At 44.0% G+C, this 17,960-nt stretch overlaps 1 protein-coding gene across 3 annotated transcripts in view; it reads right to left on the bottom strand.

Moving 5' to 3' along the window:
• LOC308291942 (cyclin-dependent kinase 17-like) overlaps positions 1-17,960 on the bottom strand; it is a 138,792-nt gene that overhangs the window by 93,559 nt on the left and 27,273 nt on the right. For 2 of the 3 annotated variants that reach the window (XM_080734095.1, XM_080734096.1), the window contains exon 1: positions 13,342-13,540. The exons of the other annotated variant lie outside the window; for it this stretch is intronic. In XM_080734095.1, the coding sequence (XP_080590221.1) occupies positions 13,342-13,519 (178 nt within the window). In that variant the 5' untranslated portion in view covers positions 13,520-13,540. Of the gene's footprint in view, positions 1-13,341; positions 13,541-17,960 lie in introns of those variants that run through there. 3 annotated transcript variants of the gene reach the window in all.

Here is a 17,960-nt window from a genome sequence, read left to right as displayed (position 1 = left end):
AAGCTGTTAAAAAGTACTACACATATGATGCATATATGGTGCATGGGCGTGCACGATCCGTGCACTAAAAATTGATCCGTGCACTAGAAATCTAGGATAGTGGCAGTCTGGTACTTGGGGGCCATCTTGAAATGGCATTCAATGAGTTAATCCATTACCAGAGTCCCGTGGTCAGAGTTCTGGTCAGTTTTAGATGAATATAAAGTAGTTCCGGTGATTTCGCAGGGGCTCATGGCCCAATCATTAAAAATAGATGAATCCACAAAACTAGCTTCATTTGTATTGTTGACCTATTTCTACCAAATAGACCAACTTTCATTCAACTTTGACCCCTCTGTCACATGGTACTATTTTCTGTGTCCAGTATCACTACGCCCTTCACTCTATATGGTAGAAATAGGCCAACAATACAAATGACGCTAGTTTTGTGGATTAATCTATTTTCAATGATTGGGCCATGCCAAATGGCCCCCACCCCATTGGAACTACTTAATATTCATTAGAAAACTGACCAGAACTCTGACCACGGGACTCTGGTAATCAATGAATACATTTTTAACCACTGTTTTCAGGGTTTCCTGCAGCACTTTACAGGCCAGGCGCCCCGCCTGGCCAGAAAACCCCCCCGCCCCCCCAAGGGTATAAAAAAAAACAAAAAAAAAATTTTTTTTTTTTTTTTTTTCAAAAACTTTTTGGACCTCCAACAATGTACTAGGCATGATCGCGATCGCGAAATTGCATGTTTAACCCCCATACCAACCCTATCTTTCAAACATGGCAGCCATGTTTGTTTACATTTGAAGAAAACATAAGGGCTGGTATCTCCTGAATGCCTGAACGGATTTCCAAGCGTATTTTTTTGTTTGAAAGCTGTGAAAAGCGTGTACATGCATAGTGCATCATCTGTGCACGAATTCGTACACCAGCGTGCACACTATTTTTTTAACCCTTTGGTGGCGAACCGGCAATATAAGTTATTCAATGTTGAATAAATGTGGATGATAGCATGTAGTTGTGTTTTCCGTCATCATGGGCACATTCATGTGTTTTTTATAGGGCAAAAATAAGAATTAATATTAAAAATTAAGTGAATTAATTACTCGAATTAATTAATTAATTATCAAAAATTTTCGGCGCACGCGCTTCGCGCGTGCGCCATGAGATCCCCCCCTGGTCAAGACTTTTTCCTGCAGGAAACCCTGAATGGCAAGTATTTCACACAGCTTTATGTCAAAAATAGGTGAACTATCACTTTAACTTAAAGGCCTGTCAATGCTGTCTCCAACCACTGAACTTTTCACCGGAGTTTCGACTTTCCAACTCTAATTCGGGGTAATGCTTTTCAGAAGATGCAATTGACGTCATTTTGTAGTTGAAACGGACCTTTCCGGCGAAAGGTTTGGTGGTCGGAGACAGTATGGACAGGTCCTTTAGGTTAAGGCATAAGAGCTGGTACTTATAAGACCATCAAAACCCTAAATGTCATCAAATGGTGGTCCGTGGCTCAAATGACGAATGAATAATGGACCTTGATATGATCTTTTTTTTTAAACCACTGCTTTAGACAGATGCTAGGTTCATTGTGTAGCCTAGTATTCTAGTTTCTACGAGGCGCTACTTTGTGCTCTCTGCACTGGACTAGTATTTACCTTGTTGTTTACAGACCAGAGCTCATGCTTACTCTGCTTATTCACATCTCGCACTTGACGCTCTGGATGAGGCTGGACTCACACAGCTGCGTGAAACATCTTCTCCGTATCGCCTGAGAATGGCCACCGGAGGCGCCGTACTAATGCATTGTCAATGGAAGGTTGTTTGGTTTTTTGTCGTTGCCGTGTCTCTTGCTCAACCGCAGCCTGTCTTTTGGCCAAGAGACACGGCAACGACAAAACACCAAACAACCTTCCATTGACAATGCATTAGTACAGCGCTCCCAGTGGCCATTCTCAGGCGATACGGAGAAGATGTTTCACGCAAATGTCTGTACAGCGCCTGAGAGCCTCTGCTAAAATGCATAAATTGTAAATTGTATTGACTTAATCCAAGTCCCTCTCCTCTCCTCCTCTCGACCTAGTTTCGACATTTCTTTACTTTTTAATGTTTTACTGTAACAAGGACAGACAGGCCAACAGCTCCAGAGAGAGATGTGTGTGTGTGTGTGTGTGTGTGTGTGTGTGTGTGTGTGTGTGTGTGCGTGCGTGCGTGCGTGCGTGCGTGTGTGACTCCATTACATTTTTAGGAAAGAAAAAAGTAGATGATGAATGAATCGCTTCTTGAGCCCTAGTTCAAATACAGTAAAGACAGCCAAGAACTGCAAGCTCAAAACGCACCGTGATTGTAGATCTGTTAGTGCTTTAGTACCGGTACTTAAAGCATGTACTCCTCCTGTACTTGAACTCAAGAACAAATCTGAACTAAGCAACTTTCTCTTGTACAGTAGTTGAGTAAACATTTGACCAGGAGTTGAGCAGTTTTGTTCACCACTGCAAGCAACAAAAGTCAGTGTGGAGCCATCCACAACCCCTCTTCTCTGAATAGAACCCCTGCCATCAGGAAGAAGACTGTCTGTGTGCCAGAGTGGAAATCAAGCTGATTGAAGCTGTCGTTTTGCTTCCGACCTCCATCAAGCCACTGCATTTTAATGCTAAATCTCAATGTAATGGAGCCTTGTGCAATAAATCAAGCACTTTTTGAAGAAAGTCTACAGTAGTCAAATGTCTATGTTTAACCACTTGAACCCTAGCATCCATATTCCGGGGGGCAGTTGTACATTAGCAAAACATAGCCTCATAGATTGGCTATACTGTATTTGGCGAAGTGTAGAGGGAAGAAAGCGTTCCATGTACAGTTTTACTTGAGGGCTTAAGAGTTTAATCAGTTGGTATATATCGTTGCTGTCGGGCAGAAATCAACGCCCTACTTGATCATACTACAGCGCCACACAAAAAGCATCAAAAGTAGCAGATCTACAAGCTCAAAACGCGGCACGAAGAGAAGTGTTTTCAGCTTGTAGATCTGCTGTTTTTGCTACTTTTGAATTTGAATCCTGGAAAGTAACAGTTTTGGAGTTTCCACCCGAACACAGACGGACGATATGTATTGTATCTATCGTTGGTTCTCAAAGTGAGGTCGGGAATCACTGCTAGAGCTGTAACGATCTTCTCTAATGGGTGTCTGTGGGCTAATAAGCTAATAAGGGGTCCTTGACATAAAAAACATTTGAGAAGCACTGGTATATACAAGTGATCCAAGTTCAGGAGGGAAGATCAAGCCAGATTGACATGCTCACAATGTGAGCATGTAGATCTGCTATTTTCACAATTTCTGCCTCTAATATTAAACAATTTAGCCAATGTTTAATTTGTCATTTTAGAGGTATTAAAAAGTCCTTAAATTGTCACTTTAGAAATGTGCAGATACCCTCTATACACTTAAACTTCATGTTGGTTTGTTTACTGTTGAATGAGAAAACAACGTTGCACATTAAGTTAATCATCTGGAGACCCTCCAAAACAATTTGTGGACCCCCCTGGGGGTCCCGACCCACAGGTTGAGAACCACTGCGCTACAGTACGTTAGTCCCAGGCCACCGCTGGTGGCCTGGGACTAAGTGGATTAGGGAGTCGGGGACTATTACCTTGATTGGGTTACCTGCAAGCCTGGTGTGGATTATCTCCATTGTTAGCTTCAAGTCCTCCATAAAGAGCTGTCTGAACAGCAGCTGGACCTGAGCCATCTACTAGTTGAGTTGTTACAGGTTGCTTTCACACCGCTACCCATGATGCTCTTTGATGTTTTGCTCCTCTAAGCACGTCGACATTGGATGACTGTATTTATTTATTATTGATTTTCTGTACGTCTCTGCTGCTATGGCCAATTTCTGCCCCGACAGCAGTGATATATATATATATATTTAGGCACGTGCACACATACAGTAGACATCAAAGGGGGCTTGAGCCCCTGCCCTTTTATCCGTCTGTAAAAAGTGCTCTCTCCAGACCATGAATGCAGTTTTTTACTATGGTCAAAGAAATGCAAATGCCCTCTTTCTATGCCATACCTGAAGGCAGCATTCAAGAGAATTGCCTTGTCCAAACTCTCCTGAACTTGAATGCAGCTTCTTATGTTGAAAGAATTGTCCTCTTGTTGATTATGCTTACTTCAGTGTGGTATCACGCACCGAAAATAGACGACCTCCAAGGTCTGCAATTTTCGATATTCCCACCAAAAGGCCCTTTTAGAAATGTCAGCCCCCATGCCGCTATATCATTCTCTGCACGTCCCTGTATAGGTGAATCTATCACAGACATCAAGCTTTTAAACGCCCCTCACCAACCCTCACACTGAGCTGCAGTGAACCGTATGATTGGCCAAATCATGCACACATTATTATCTGACTTGGCTATTTTTCACAAATATTTCATCCAATAAAAAAAATCATTATTCATAATTATTAATGTATTCACCGACAATAAATGTAATGTATAGCGATGTATTAATTTTTATTCACTGTACATTTATATCTATTGATAGACTGTAAACATATATTATGTACACTACTCCAGAGATCAATTGCAGATACGATTATTTTATTCTTGACACCTATTCTTACTCTTCTGTGTTTAATTATCACTGCTGTTGCTGCTTTGACACCTGAAGTTCCCTCAGATCGATAAAGGGTTATCTATAATGTCTGTCTGCTATATGATCCACTTAGCATTTTCCACTGAAAATGGCTAATGTCCACCGAAGACTGCAGAAGGTAAAGCCTGGTTTATACTTGGTATCGCGTGGCAAAAGTAGCAGATCTACAAGCTAACAGTGGGTCGCGTGTTGTGACAGAAAACGAACAACGGTTAAATAAGATCCCTGAGGAGCAGGCGCGCGCACACACACACACACGCGCGCAGGCGCACGCATGCACGCACGCACGCACGCACGCACGCACACACACACACACGCACGCACACACAGTGTCTAGGCTCCAGTAATTACCTCTAAACCTTTTATCTGCATCTGAGGAATCTCATTACTCAATAATTACTGGGTCCGGAGGCCCCAAGCTACTAGACCTGAGTGTGTATCTATGCATGCAATGCATATCTATATCACTATATTCAAATATGTATGTATATATCTATCTACATAGTTATATAGCCCATATGTAAAGTAAGTGTTTGCAGGATATGAAAGTTCCAAGCCTGATATCTTCAATCAGCAAATCAAACTCTTTTAAGAAAAGATGTGTATGTGAATATAGCTTGATGTTTCTATAATTTATGTTCAAAACAAATTCAATTGCAGACAGAGGCAGAGATGGTGGGGGGGGAGGGGTGGTGTCAACCAATAGCAGAGAGACAGCTGTCTACTATCACCACAACCTGCTTTTACGGTCAGACAGACAGCACACACAGCATTAATCCTCCATACTGTAAGTACACACGCCAAGAGACGAAGACAGACAGAAAGAGACACACAGAGAGAGATGAAAGCAAGGGGACAGGCTAGCTAAAGTGTGATTCCAGTAGAGTGATTAACTGAAAATATATCAAAAAACGATATTTAGAACTAATAACCAACTTAATCTTGCTCATGTAAGCCTTATAGGGAAGGCCTATACGGTATCTCCTGTTTCTGTAGCGTGAGGCGGCTTGATGTACAAGTACACCCACTGGATATGACGCAAGTATGTCACAGGGAATAATACCCTGAATCCAACCCTCGCCAAGCAGGGAGGCATTTTGGTCGCATCTACAATATAAAGTTATTGCTATGACTCAACCGGGAATCTTTCTTTAATTTCTTATATATCAACGAATTACACAACAAAATGTGTAATCAACTAAATCAATTGATTATTAACCACATAAGTCTGTGTTATACTTTGTTGTACAATGGCGTTGTGTGAAAAAAGCCCATCTGCAAGCTCAAAACGCTGTGCATTTCTTTAGCGTTCATTAATCGTAATCGAGGCAAAAGTTTGAAATAACCCCTGATATTGATTTGAAGTCGCATCAGCCAGCCATATCAGAGACAGAGAGAGACAGAGAGAGACAGAGAGAGAGAGAGAGAGAGAGAGAAACACACAGAGAGAGACAGAGAGAGAGATGAGAGTGAGTGGGGTGGACAGGCTGCTGCTAGTGCTCCCATACTGTATTTGTCAGTAGAGTGATGTGAGTAGTGGGGCGTTGGCCCGGGCTTCCAAAAGATGGATGACATTGATGTTCGAGCTCCGTCGCTCGAGCTATTAGCCACACACCTCTGACATACGCCCACCTAGCCCACCTAACCCACCCCCCACCCACCTAACCAAGACAGGCCCACTTACATAGATGAAAAGTGTATTTAATTAGAAACTCCTGTAGAGAGACAGCGAGAGAGAGGGGCAGAGAGAAAGTGAGCTGTGTGTGTGTGTGTGAGCGTGCGTGCATGCATGTGTGTGTGTGTGTGTGTGCATGTGTGTGTGTGTGTGCGAGCGCACGCGCGTGTGTGTGTGTGTGTGAGAGATTGAGCGAGTAAAAGGGAGGAGAAAGAGAGAGAGAGAGGGAGGGAGGGAGAGAGAGAGGGAGACGGAGAGGAGCTAATCTCTTTTAGTGCAGCAGGAACAAGGGATTGCATCATCGTGTCGCTCCATTAGCGGGACAACGTGGTCCGACTGCCGAGCGAGTGGCCGGACAGTGAGTCAGCGACCGACACACACGCACGCACGCACGTCGCACACACACACACACACACACACACACACCTACATCATGCGCGACGCGCTCACACGCGCCCGCCGCCTCGCCCCAACACTTCAAACGGCGTTGTATCATTGTTTTAATAATAGAACAGCAACAGCGTTTTCCGAGTGCCTCTCTGCACCGCAAACACCCAGTCCCTTTTTATAGGCTTCTGCTAAAACTCACACGAGACAGACAGGATTTCAGGAGCCCCACACACCCATCCACCCACCCACCCGATACCTCCCTTGTGGCCTTCAGAAGTCACAAGAAGTCCCCTCTGCTAAAGCTCTTGGTACCACGATAAGCCCCAGACTCCATTCCCCAGTCTGCTTAAAGCTCTATTTGGTAGTACCGACTATAAGCCCACGCAGACTCCATTCCCAGTCTTGCGTTACAGCTTTACGGGGGCATGCTGCATACATTCCCAGCCGGCCAGCAGTGGTGTCACAAGGGGGGGGGGGGGGGGAGTGGGACTGAGTTACTAGGGCCCAAGGTGGAAGGGCCTTAACTATTTTATACTATTGAAAAATAGCAGATCTACAAGCTCACAGCGCGGCACCGAGTGCCGCGCTGCGAGCTTGTAGATCTGCTATTTTTTGAAAAGTCGTGAAAATGTGAGCAAATCTTTGAATATATGTATTTTTTAAGCGAACATTTGTAACTCAAATTTTGCTTCTGGGGGTTCCCTGGAACTAAATATTTTGAGATGGGCGTCCGTGTCCAAGTACATACCATCTTGGGGGTCCTTCACATGAAAAAGTTTGAGAACCACTGACCACTTTTTTTAGGATTTGAAATATTCAAAGACAAATCTTCACGATTTTTCAAAAATAGCAGATCTACAATATCTACAGTATATCTGCTATTTTTCAACAGTTAAAGCACAAAATGTGAGTGAATCCTTGCACCCAGGGCCCAGAATTTGGTGTGACACCCCAGCCGGCTAGTCTGGCTGGTGGGCTGTTTAAGCCGCTGCTGGTAACAAGACTTATTCTTATCAGGGAAACACTCTGTGCCCATGCCTGGTGGTGAGAGTGCTCTGCATTATTATATCTACACTACAACACACTCAAAATCCATAGTGTACGTTTAACCCCTGGGAGAGAGCCAAGTGGAACCAATTGGGTTCTAAGTGAACCCTGAGGTATTAGTGCCGTGGTGCAGTTCAATGAACCCAGGTGTCTGGGGGACGCAAAAACAAAAGCTAATGTTGCTCCCACGGGGAGCAACATTAGACAGGCTAACACATTATTATGCTATCTCTGCTTCCGTCCTATCCTTTCCCTCCTCTGGTTGTTACTCGGGGGGAGGGAGGGTGCACTCCTTCCTCCACCCACCCATCCTTCACTGTGTGTTACTTTACCACTCCTCCACCCCATCCCTCCATCCTTCACTGTATGTTACTTTACCACTCCTCCACCCCATCCCTCCATGCTTCACTGTATGTTACTTTACCACTCCTCCACCCCATCCCTCCATCCTTCACTGTGTGTTACTTTACCACTCCTCCACCCCATCCCTCCATCCTTCACTGTATGTTACTTTACCACTCCTCCACCCCATCCCTCCATGCTTCACTGTATGTTACTTTACCACTCCTCCACCCCATCCATCCTTCACTGTGTGTTACTTTACCACTCCTCCACCCCATCCCTCCATCATTCACTGTATGTTACTTTATCACTCCTCCACCCCATCCCTCCATCCTTCACTGTATGTTAAGGTTGATAACTACTGTTTTACATGACCACTCCTCTGCTGCGTTTGCCTTCAGATTCTTTCTCTTCCACTTAAGCTAGGGTGACCAGACGTCCCGTTTTACCCGGGACAGTCCCGTTTTCAAGCTGCGTGTCCCGGTGTCCCGACAAATATCTCTAAAACACTAATATGTCCCGGTTTTCAACATTCACTGCAAAATTGTCCCGGTTTTCGCCAGAATTAAAATAATAGTAGCTGTTTTCAGTGTTTGCATAGACATTTATCATGTTCTTTTCATGAAAACATGCTCACCTAACCAACCAGAAAAAAGGAACACATTTATTGTGTGTCTGAATTCAACGCTGAGGCTGTTTGTCAATCACTCACTGCCTGTTTGCAACCCTGCGGTGCGTGTGCGCGTGCACGAACGTTAGAGAATGGGCACGCGCGTGCGCATTGCTTTTAGGGTCCCAGTTTTAGGCAACAGTGTTTTGCGTCCCGGTTTGAGTGGCTGGAAATATGGTCACCCTAACTTAAGCAAAAGTAGCAATCCCAGAATATAGGAAAGTAAAAGGCCTGCATGAAAATATGCTGAATTTAACAAGTTTTCTTTATCCAAATATTTCAGAAATGGCAGATCGCGTTGTGGCGTTGTCTCATGTTTTGTAATACCAGTAATCTAAATCTACAAAGTAACTAGCAACTAAAGCTGTCAAACAATTGTAGTGGACTAACAAGTACAATATTTGGCTCTGAGATGAAGTGCAGTATAGAGAAGTGTAAAGTAAAGTAAAAGTACCTCAAACTAGTACTCAAGTAGCACAGTACTTGTAGAGTAAATGTACTTTCTTACTTTCCCCCACCGCATCTCTCCGTCCTCACTCCTCTGCTGCATTCCTCCTCCTCCTCCCATCCCTCCATACTTTACTGTACTGTTAATGTACATGCATTTACTGCTGCTGCTGATATAAGCCTTTCTCACAGCAGCACAGAATGAGATTACTGATCTATACGGCCCTCCATGCTCCACCACACGTTCCATTACACACTGCGGCTGCATGCATGTGTGTTTGGTTTAAGTGATTGAGATCATTACAGGCTAGCTGCATCCTTTCAGAAGCGAAGAAGTTGATATTTGTGTTTCCTGCTGGGAAAAAAGGAGTCTAGGTAATTGGTAAATGGACTGCCTTTATATAGCCTAGCGCTTTTCTCCAAAGCACTTTATAAATGTACTTCATTCGCCCACCGATGGCGGAGGAAACCATGCGAGGCACTAACCTGCCCATTGGAAGCAGTTAGGGGTTCAGTGTCTTGCTCAAGGACACCTCGACAAGTAGCCAGGAGGAGACGGGGATCGAACCTGGCCTACCTCCTGACACTGACGCCCATATTGTGGTAAAAATATGGACAGAATTTCATGCCTCAATATTTATACCAAATATCTCTATAGCTAAACAATATACACGCTATGACTATGGGTTCACACGTTTTTATATTTTAAAGAATAGCAACAGTGAAAAAGATATGCATATGGCATATTATCCTTTTGTTTTTTGCTGACCAATTGGGTCTCGGTGGAACTGGTCTGACGGAATCCCTGACTGACGCACGCACACACACGCACGCACGCACGCACGCACGCACGCACGCACGCACGCACGCAGCATAGAAACACTCTGTTACATTTAAAAGTCCGGAATTCAAAATGCATGTGAAAGTACAAAAGTATTGGCATCAAAATAATACTTAAAGTACCAAAAGTGAAAGTACAAAACGTTTGAAAATAGATCTACAGGCTGTCAGGCTCACAACGTGTCGTGTTGTGAGCTTTTAGACATGCATTGTAGGTATGAAATGGGGCTAAAGTGGATTAATGTTATGTTTTATAATATAATCATTTATACCTGCAAAGTAAGAAAGACTCAAGTAATACTCAAGTAGTACTTAAAGGACCAGGTCACCTCTGGGACAACCAGATCTTATTTTATTGTTGTGTGGGACACGATCAACACAATCCTGAGTTATTTTTTGTGTTCAATCTGTGTTTTTAGATATTTTAGTATATAGTATGATCGTGTCCCACACAACAATAAAATAAGATCTGGTTGTCCCAGAGGTGACCTGGTCCTTTAAGTAAATCTACTTAGTTACTTGACACGACTGAGGGTGAAGATGTACCCACTGAACCCCCCTCTCTGTTAGTTCCTTACGCATGCATGCACGCACTGAGAGATAACAAAAGAGCTCTTAGCACTGAATATTTGATACGTTGCACAACAGGTATATAAACTATCATGGAGAGAGTGTTAATAATGGCCACAGAGATACTGACTGAGTTTGATGGAAAGACTGAGGAAAAAGGGTGTGTGTGTGTGTGTGTGTGTGTGTGTGTGTGTGTGTGTGTGTGTGTGTGTGTGTGTGTGTGTGTGTGTGTGTGTGTGTGTGTGTGTGTGTGTGTGTGCGTGCGCGTGCGTGTGCTCTGAAGTGATTCTACTGTCAGGGACTTTGAGTGCTTAGAAAAGCACTATATTGTCGTTGTCGGGTGGAAACCTTGCATGTCCAAAACCGTTTGTTTTGTATTTATCATTTTAAAAATGATAGTAAACTAGTGAAAACAGCTGATCTACAAGCTCGTAGATCAGCTGTTTTCGCTACTTTTGTGCGACGGCCTTGCATGATGAAGCAGGGCTTTGCTTTGCGAAAGAATGTACACATTTGAAACTTGGAGATACGAGGTTTCTGCCCGACAGTGACGATATCAATCTGAGGTATTGTTCTAACACAAAAACTCACAAATCTCTCTGTCGGGTAGAAAAAACGGATACTTTTCAGGATTCAAACAAAAGAAGTAGAAGATCTAGCTGGGAAATGGTCAAAACGCGGCGCGAACTTGCAGATTGCTACTTTTGATGCTTTTGTGCGACGCTGTAGAATGATCGAGTAGGGCTTTAGTTTTACGGGGAGAAAACCCCCCACAAAAAGTTAGAATATGGAGATAAGAGGTTTCTGCCCGACAGCAACGATTTAACTCTCAAATACCTGGAACGCGCCTGAGTCGCGTTAGATTTTAACCACTTTAACCACTATTGTATGCTTTAACCTTAGAAAAATAGCAGATATACAAGCTCACAGCGCGGCACCGAGTGCCGCGCTGCGAGCTTGTAGATCTGCTATTTTTGAAAAATCGTGAAAATGAGTGCAAGTCTTTGAATATCTTTGACCCGATCTTTGACCCGACTTCTAAATCCTTCCTCTAAATCAGTGGTTCTCAAACTTTTTCATGTCAAGGACCCCCAAAATTACAGGTATTTAGCCACGGACCCCCATCTCAAAATATGTTGTTCCTGGGACCCCCCAGAAGCAAATATTTGAGTTACAAATGTTCGCTTTTAAATAGATATATTCAAAGACTTGCAAAGAAATATCATGATTTTTCAAAAATAGCAGATCTACAAGCTCGCAGCGCGGCACTCGGTGCCGCGCTGTGAGCTTGTATATCTGCTATTTTTCAATAGTAAAAGCAGTCAATAATCGTAGGCCTAAATGGGTTAATGCACTTCATGTCTATGTGGTCTACAGCACACATACAGTGGTTCTCCAATCTTTTTGACTGCAAGGACTCATGGTCTCATTTCTGAGCCACTCATTTGATGACCTGCAGAGTCTACAGGAGACTTAGGAGTCTTTGATTGACCCGGTCATCAAATTAATGGCTCAGGATTGCGACAAAAAACAAATCTATTTATAATGGATGTCCTGGTATTCACAGTATGATAAGCCTCTGGAAACAAATCAAAACTTATTTTGGGAACAATTCACTATATTTTCTGCTCCCTATAGCTGTAAACTCCTCATTCCCTCCATGCCAACGTGATGACAGGTTCTCAGTGGAAGGACTTGGGTATACACACAATTGGTCTAGACTAGGACACATTTGCCTCAGTTTACAGTTTACAGTTTAGGCATTTAGCAGACGCTTTTAATCCAAAGAGACTTACAATAAGCAGATACAACATCACAATAATAACCAAGATAATAGGTCAGTACATTAACACATTCCCTGCCATTTAACAATACCTTCGTACTCTCATATGCCTCCAGTCTCCATAGACTTCCATTTGCCTCATTTGCTTAGTTGCAGGAAAAATATGGGCTACTGTAGGTTTCTACAGGTTAGAAACTAAATCCGTAATTTTAAAGTTAAGTTGCATGGGAAAATGAGTTGGGGACTCAAATACCCGATGCGCTCTGGGAAGATAGTCTAGAAGAAGTTAATGCTTGTTTTATTATCTCCAGACACTGCCTCATTCAGTTTCGAGTCATACATAGACTTCACTATTCCAAATAAAAAAAACGACATAAGATATTTCTGGATATTTCTTCGCACTGTGACAAATGTAATGCAACAGAAGCGAATCTCCTTCACAGCTTTGCCCTCAAATACAGAGATAGTGGATTAAGATATTTGAGACGGTCGCTCTCTGACCAAAAAGGGAATGCTGCAAAAACAGAAAAATGTCCATGAATTCAATGCTTCAGAGGGTGTGCAATTGATAGAAACTCAAGTCATTTTTTGGGGCAAACTACACCCAACAGGTCCAACAACACGGTAAGCACTTAATCCATAAGTAACATAGTATATCTAAATAACATATTTAGTTAACAGGTAAACAACGGACATCTTGTGAACTAGAATCTAAATACAGACATAAAGTGTTGATACAAAGACACAAGTGTGTGTGCGCATGCACGTGTGTGCGCATGCACGTGTGTGCGCATGCACGTGTGTGTGTGTGTGTGTGTGTGTGTGTGTGTATGCGTGCGTGCGTGCGTGCGTGCGTGCGTGCGTGCGTGCGTGCGTGTGTGCACATGCGTGCACATGCATGTCGTGCGTGCCGTGCGTGTGGTGTGTACCGACCGAGGGATCCGGTCCTGTGCAGGTTGAGGTAGGGTCTGTCCCGGTCCAGACAGCCCCCCCCACCGGGCCCCTCTCGGCGCAGGGCGGCCGTGCGGCCCAGGTGCCCGGCGTACTGACGCAGGAAGGAGGGGGCGCTGTGGGAGGCGGGGGGGTGCACCGCCGCGTGACACACCACCATGGGCTCTGGAGGGGGAACCACGCCACACCACACCACACCACACCACACCATCACACAGGCAGGGGACGGACGGGCGGACAGACAGACACACCATGGGGCGGGGGAAGGAAGCAAAAGAATGGGAAGGGGAGAGAGAAGGGTAAAGAGCGTGACGGGTCAAAGAGAGAGAGAGAGGAACAGCGAGAAGTTTGAGAAGCACAGAGGAGAGGAAGAAGAGCAGGAGAGAGAGAGAGAGAGAGAGGAGGGAGGGTCAGAGAGTTAGTGAAATAAGGGGATGGGGAGAGAGAAAGGTTAAAAACGTGACAGCAGAAAAGAAGGAAAGGGGAGGAGAACGACAGCAAGAAGGTTGCGAAGATGAAAAAGCAAGTGGAGAGAGGAGAGCAGGAGGGAGAGAGAGAGAGAGGGGCCACAGAGACAAAAACAAAGATGGGAAGGATATTAGAATCAGAGGAGGAGGAGGAGAAAGAGAGAAAGGGACAAGAAGAAGAAGAACAGGGGACACGAGGACAAGGTCACAAAGGTCACACACAAAGACAGCACAAACACATGAAGGAAACACAACCAGACACAGTAGCAGTAGTATATGAGTAACATTAGTAATGGGGCGAGGAAGAGGACACATTATGTCGGCAGTAGAAGCATGTGAGTATAGAGAGGAAAAACAGTCAAGCCAAATTTAGGCGCTGGCGTGTGACTCTGCGTCGCCCGACAAGAATAACACATTTCCCGTCAAAACAACAAGTGTCTTGGGTTGAAAATCTGTTAATTTAAGCAAGTGACACAGCCACACATCATACAACATTATGCACCATAGCGGTGCATAATGAGTGCTGGTTTTAGGAAATGAGTGCCAGTCGCGGCATGAGGCTGAACAGAAGGGACGTGCAAAGCGAAATGAGCAAATGATTTGTGAAGAGGAGCAGCAGCAGGCGTGCAGTGCATGCATATGAACAAGACAAGTAGCTGAAACAGGACGTGCAGGTGAGGGAAGGAACGGGAACGCATGGATGGATGCTGTTCACACGGACACATTATCCTATAACCAAGCCTTTGACCACCAATAGGCTCTATGCACAGCAACCATAGTGGAAACTAAAGAGTTTGGCCCCTGCCTTATTTCCTCCACAGATGTTGCTAATGACACTAATGAAGGCTCTGCTCCATTCTGGACAAACAGAGTCGGGTGCCAATATTGTGCATGTTGGCTCACTGGAGAAACTCTGCTACACCAATGAGTCTCTAGGGGGCCTTTTCCACCGGCAAAGAACCGGTTCGGGTTCTTTCTCCCACCTATGGGATGGCAACTTTCTTGGAACCTTGGTTCGTTCTTGCGAACCGGACGCGAACCAACTTTTACGGTTCGGAACCAACTTGGTTCTCGGTGGAAAAGCTCATCTCTAGTTCGTCCCATAGGCGGAAGAAAGAACCCGAACCGGTTCTTTGTCGGTGGAAAAGGCCAAAAGTGTCCTTGAGGGGGTTCCAAATGCCCCCTTATGGGTCTGTAACTCTGAGAGTGTATAAGGAGAGGCCCAATTTCTTTCCAAAATGGCTGCAGTGCATATTGTAAATTGTATAACCACATTAATCAGCTATGCCGTGCTGGGTGCGGGCTGGGTGCTAGTGACATGTGACCACTTGCAGCCAGTCAGTTTACATGTACTGTAGCTAGCGAACCCGCTAACGTTAGCTGTGGAATTTCGTAACAGGTGACTTGAACAGCGCACAAGTTTGTCGGCCATGGGTGAGTTATAAACGTGGTCCTTGATTACCAGGGGCCCCTGGGCAGCCTTGGGCTTCAAAGACAGATGACAGACAGATGAGCTAGCCAATTAGCTCCTTAACAGAAGCTTAAAAGTGGCTGATGGAAGATTTAGTTATGTGTTAAGGAGAATGATGGTTGTCTGTGACCAGTGGTGTTATACTGTAGAGAGATGAGTGACAGAAGTCTCAGCCAATGGGCTAAAAGCTACGCTGCTTGCTTACTTCTTTGGTCAAACCAACTACACACCTCAACCTAACTTACAAGTTGAAACCGTTTTACGCACCAGAAGTACTCACATTTAGTACAAATTTGATATTCCAAGTTTACTTACTATTTACTATTCTTGCCACCAAATTAAACTTAAAGTGCCGAAAGTAAAAGTACTCATTATGCAGAATGAATTATGTTTTCAAAATGTATAAAAGTCTTTTGAAAATAGCCAAGCTACAGCTCAAGCTCACACACACACACGCACGCACGCACGCACGCACGCACGCACGCACACGCACACAGTGGGCGTTTCACACCACCTAAATTCCAAATAATCCCCAATTTTCCTCTACTGTAAATCACAGCGAGATCCCTCAGTCAGGGGAGGGGGGGATTATTTTCTCTCATCCTCAGACGACTCCTGCGGTTTCTCCCCCCAATAATCACATGAAAGAGCAGATCCAAGGTCAGCTTGCGCTGCTGCTGCTAGCTTCCACAGCATATCTAATTAGCACCCCCCTACCGACAACATGTGATGAGAACATTTTCACCTCATCTCTTCTTCTCTCTCTGCTGCTGACTGCGTTGTTCTGGCACAGTCAACATGAGATATGTATAGCAGTGTTAATCTCCTTCGACTAAAACTATGCAAAATAATTTACGTCAACTTCCTTTTTGAGCGGTGCAAACCTCTCCTACATTTCACTGTGTGTGTGTCAGCCAAAACAAATCCATGTATGGAGATCTGTGCTATCATACACATAAAGTAACTGACGTCAAGGACAGAACGGCCCATAAAAGGAGATATGCAAGTGTCGTTTTTGCACCGCTCACTTCGCACTTCAGCTATAAGATGACTAAAACTAAGACTAAATGTATTGACAATTTCATCAACAAAAATGTATAAAAACTACACTAAAATGTTATGGAGGGACGAGTGGAGAAGAGATCCAGTACAACTAAAAGACAAGTCATTTCATGTTTGGTTGTGGGCAGGTGTCACTCTCCGAAAGTAGACAAACTACGAGCTCACAAACGTTGTGAGCTTGGAGATCTGCTATTTTTGTCACACAGCTGAGTATAAATCAGGCATTTCAACGCCATCACGGCCGGCCAAAACACATTTTAGTCAAGTCTACTACACCATAGATTTAGTCGACTAAAATCTAATGGTATTTCGTCGACTAAAACTAAAACATTTCAGGTGACTAAAATATGACTAAAACTAAATGGATTTTTTTATTCAAAAGACTATGACTACAACTAAAGAGAGAGAGAGACAGACAGACAGACAGACAGACAGAGACAGAAAAGTAGAGGGAGGCTTGATGTAGAGAGATGTGGTTAAAGTTTAATATCTCTCCCTACATCACTTCACTTAAGCTAACTCTTCCCAGTCCCTGCATAACGCTGCTGTGCAGGGCAGAAACCTCTTATCTCCATGTTCTAACTTTTTTTCTCGTAAATTAACGCCTCTACTTGATCATACTACACTGTCACACAAAAGCATCAAAAGTAGCAGATCTACAAGCTGGAAACACGGCGTGAACACTGTTGGGGAGTGCACACTGTTGGGGAGTGCACAATGAGGTGTTTCCACCAACGACATATATTGTCTTACCCAAAAAACAAGCTTGTAGATCTGCTACTTTTGATGATTTTGTGTGACGCTGTAGTTGTAGTATGATCAAGTAGAAGTGGTATTAATTTATGAAAAAACACAAAAGGTTATAATATGGAGATAGGAGGTTTCAATGTGGGAGCAAGCACTTGCATCCAAACTGCTACCACACACACACACACACACACACACACACACACACACACACACACACACACACACACACACACACACACACACACACACACACACACACACACACACACACACACACACAGAAGTACAGCTATATTTGAACACAAGGACTTTTCTCTCTCTCTCTCAGAGACGGAGGCAGCTGATGGGGGAGAGGTAACTCCCATGGATGTGTGATCTGACCTGCTTTCTGGCTGCCGGTGCCGGGATAGGAAACACGCACGCACACAGGCATGCACGTGCACGCACGCACATACACACATAGGGCTGTCACAATTATTACATAATCGTCTAATCGTGATTATTTGACATTATCGCAATTATTTTGTCATAATCGTCATAATCGTGAATGTTGAAAAATGTCCGAAATAGTGGAAATAGCAGATCTACAAGCTCACAACGCGTCGCATCGCGACGCGTTGTGAGCTTGTAGATCGGCTATTTCCACTAACAAAGTTATTTTTTTAAGTAGTAAGTTGTCAAATATGTCAGTAATTTCTTTGTATATTTAGGTTATGTGTCATATCTACCATGTACAACTTCAAAGCCTACAAGCCAAACTGTAAAATGTAATTATCAACGACAATATCACAATTAAATCGTTAATCGCCAATTATTTGAGTGACAATTAATCGTCATGTAAAATGTCATAT

This window comes from Nannobrachium achirus, assembly GCF_963921795.1.
Source record: "Nannobrachium achirus genome assembly, chromosome: 9".
NCBI lineage: Eukaryota > Metazoa > Chordata > Actinopteri > Myctophiformes > Myctophidae > Nannobrachium > Nannobrachium achirus.
The sequence above is the reverse complement of the archived record's forward strand: the minus strand, read 5'-3'. Positions and strand labels throughout refer to the sequence as shown.